Source organism: Cebus imitator, unplaced genomic scaffold, assembly GCF_001604975.1.
Source record: "Cebus imitator isolate Cc_AM_T3 unplaced genomic scaffold, Cebus_imitator-1.0 Scaffold306, whole genome shotgun sequence".
NCBI lineage: Eukaryota > Metazoa > Chordata > Mammalia > Primates > Cebidae > Cebus > Cebus imitator.
Genome location: NW_016107621.1, coordinates 202,877 through 205,331, shown reverse-complemented (window position 1 = coordinate 205,331; position 2,455 = coordinate 202,877). Strand labels below are relative to the sequence as shown.

Below are 2,455 nucleotides of genomic sequence, written 5' to 3'. Positions count from 1 at the left end.
TCTCCATCTCTTGACCTCGTGATCCACCCACCTCGGCCTCCCAAAGTGCTGGGATTACAGGCTTGAGCCACCGCGCCCGGCCTTTCTTTTCTTTTTTTAAGAAATTGAAGCCTTGCTGTCACCCAGGCTGGAGTGCAGTGGTGTGATCACGGCTCACTGTAGCCTCGACCTCCTGGGCTCAAGCAATCCTCCCGCCACAGCCTCCCAAGTAGCTGGGACTACTGGTGTGTGCCACCATCCCAGGCTAGTTTTATTTTTTATTTTTGCAGAGATGGGAGTCTCATGTTGCCCAGGCTGGTCTCAAACTCCTGGCCTCAAGAGAGCCTCCTGTCTCGGCCTCCCAAAGTGCTGAGAGTACAGGCATGAGCCACCGCGCTGGGCCAGGAGTTAAGGTTTGAAGAGGGAGTTGGGGGTAACAGGGAGGAAAGCTGAGCATGCAAGGGGGAGATTGAGGGCCCCAGAAGCTGAGTGTTGGAAGGCGTGACGTCAGTAATCTAAGGAGTGCTGGGGGTCTGAGGAAAGGGTGAGCGTTAAAGAGTGGGAATTCCGAGTCCAAGGAATGGAGGTGGGAGTGAGGTTAGCAGGAGGTGGGAGGAGGTGGGAGGTAAGTTTCCCTCTCCCACTTCCCCCAGGCCCCGCCCCCCCCTCCCCGGCCCTGGAGAGGGAGCAGGAGGACACTCACAGACAGGCATGTCATTGCAGCAGTCCGTGAGACCTGTGTGCCAGTCACTGAGCTGGGTCTGGTAGCAGCTGGTGGTGGCGCACTGGGGTTGGCTGGTCACAGGGTAGGACATGGCTGCAGAGGTGGGAAGGACAGTCAGCTGGCAGCCTGGCAGCCTTGCAGCACGTCGTAGGTCCCCGCACTCTCCTGCCACCCTTCCCTCTGCCGGGCAGTCTGGGCGGGGCCACCAGGCCGCCCAATGAAGGGACACAAATGTGCCTCCCCCTTCCCTTTTGCCACGTCTGGGCACCAGCAACCCCAGTCTGTCCCTGTTGATGCTGGCTCCTGCACGTCTGGTTAGGCTGGGGGTGGGGGGCTCCTGCACATGTGAGGAAGGGTGGGAACCACATCTGGGTGGGGCCTGGCAGTGCCGCCTTCTCCTCCACGTCTGGGCTTGGGTTCTGGGTTGCAGCATTTTTGGGGCCTCTGGGGTGGAAGCTGGCGCCGTCTGTCTTCGAAGCAAGGGTGCCCAGGGGAGGGAGGCGGCCGGGTTCCAGTATCGAGAGGGTTGCCAGTCCACCCAGCGATCCCACCTTTGCCTTTCACGTTGTCGTGCATCTCAAACTGCATCTTGCTGGCCCTGAGGAGGTGGCGCTGGGGACGGCAGAAGTGACTGCAGCGACAGTGGCGGAGTCTGTCCAAGGGACGCTGGATACTGGGGAGGCAGGGGGGCAAGGGACTGGGGTTCTGGGGGCTGGGTTCTCAGGGGGAGGGGAGCTGAGGAGAAAGAGGCCAAGTCAGCCTGCTAGCCAGGAGAGACATGGAATAGGGGATGGATAGGGTGGGGGCGAGAAACTCGCCCGTCTCTTTCCAGCTGCCCGACAGATCCCAGAGGACCCGCCCCATACCCGAGATAGAGCTTGAGAGAGACCAAGAAATGGAGATGAACAGGGTCAGAGACAAGGGGAGAAAGACCAGAGCCAGGCGCCCGTAGAGCTGCCACCAGTCATGCCCACATATGCCCAGCATTTCAACTCCTCCAAAAGCCCATCTCACAGGTGAACACTGAGGCTCAGAGATGAGGAGGAGCGCCCCACATCTGACGGCCCAGGCCGAGGGGGTTCATAGAGAAGATACCGGGTCCCAGGACTTCCAAATTCAGCCCAGGCCACCCCAGTTAAGAAGGAGGGATTCTGGGGCATTGGGAAGGACAGAGAAGTCCCAAGAGACAGTCAGAGATAGGGGGACAGAGAGACATGAGTGGGATGAAGAGGAGGGAGAACAGAGCAGAGGCGCCCAACTTCAAAGAAGATGGCTCTGGAGGGGGTGCTCCTACCTGCGGATTGCGATGGCAGTGATGGAGACAGAAGTGTGGAGACTCGGGCACTGACTTCTCCGTCTCAGCCCAGAGCCACTTATATGGGCGGCCAGGCAGCCCTGGGCGGGGCTCTGACTGAGATGCTCAGGGAGCCCAGCCGGTCAGGTCGACCCTCTCCCAGCACTGGGATTTCCCGCCTCCCACTTCACTTCCTTCCCTCCACTTCCCTTCCTGCCTCAGCTCCCAGGATTGAGGGGAGAGAAGGTGGCTGGGGCTCAGCGGGGTCAATGTGTAGAGACCAAAAGAGAAGGAGAGACAGAAGCAGTGTGAGAAGGGCAGGCAGGGAAGTCCCTCTAGACAGAAGGGAGAGAGAGGAGATTCAGAGAGGTGGAAAGATGCCAAGAAACAGAGGGCTGCAAACATGGGAGAAGAAAGAAGAAGAGGGGAGATGGGTGAGGCGGGGTGGCTGTCACCTG

At 59.7% G+C, this 2,455-nt stretch overlaps 1 protein-coding gene across 4 annotated transcripts in view; it reads right to left on the bottom strand.

Moving 5' to 3' along the window:
- CNFN (cornifelin) overlaps positions 1–2,067 on the bottom strand; it is a 2,998-nt gene extending 931 nt beyond the window's left edge. The window contains exons 1-3 of one of the 4 annotated variants that reach the window (XM_017503163.2): positions 1,998–2,067; positions 1,255–1,376; positions 683–796 (exon numbers count right to left, since the gene is read on the bottom strand). In XM_017503163.2, coding sequence (XP_017358652.1) covers positions 683–796; positions 1,255–1,291 — 151 coding nt within the window. In that variant the 5' untranslated portion in view covers positions 1,292–1,376; positions 1,998–2,067. Of the gene's footprint in view, positions 1–682; positions 797–1,254; positions 1,467–1,997 lie in introns of all 4 variants that reach the window. The other 3 variants (XM_037729436.1, XM_037729437.1, XM_017503164.2) reach the window with 3 other exon arrangements.
- Positions 2,068–2,455: the final 388 nt, after the last annotated feature.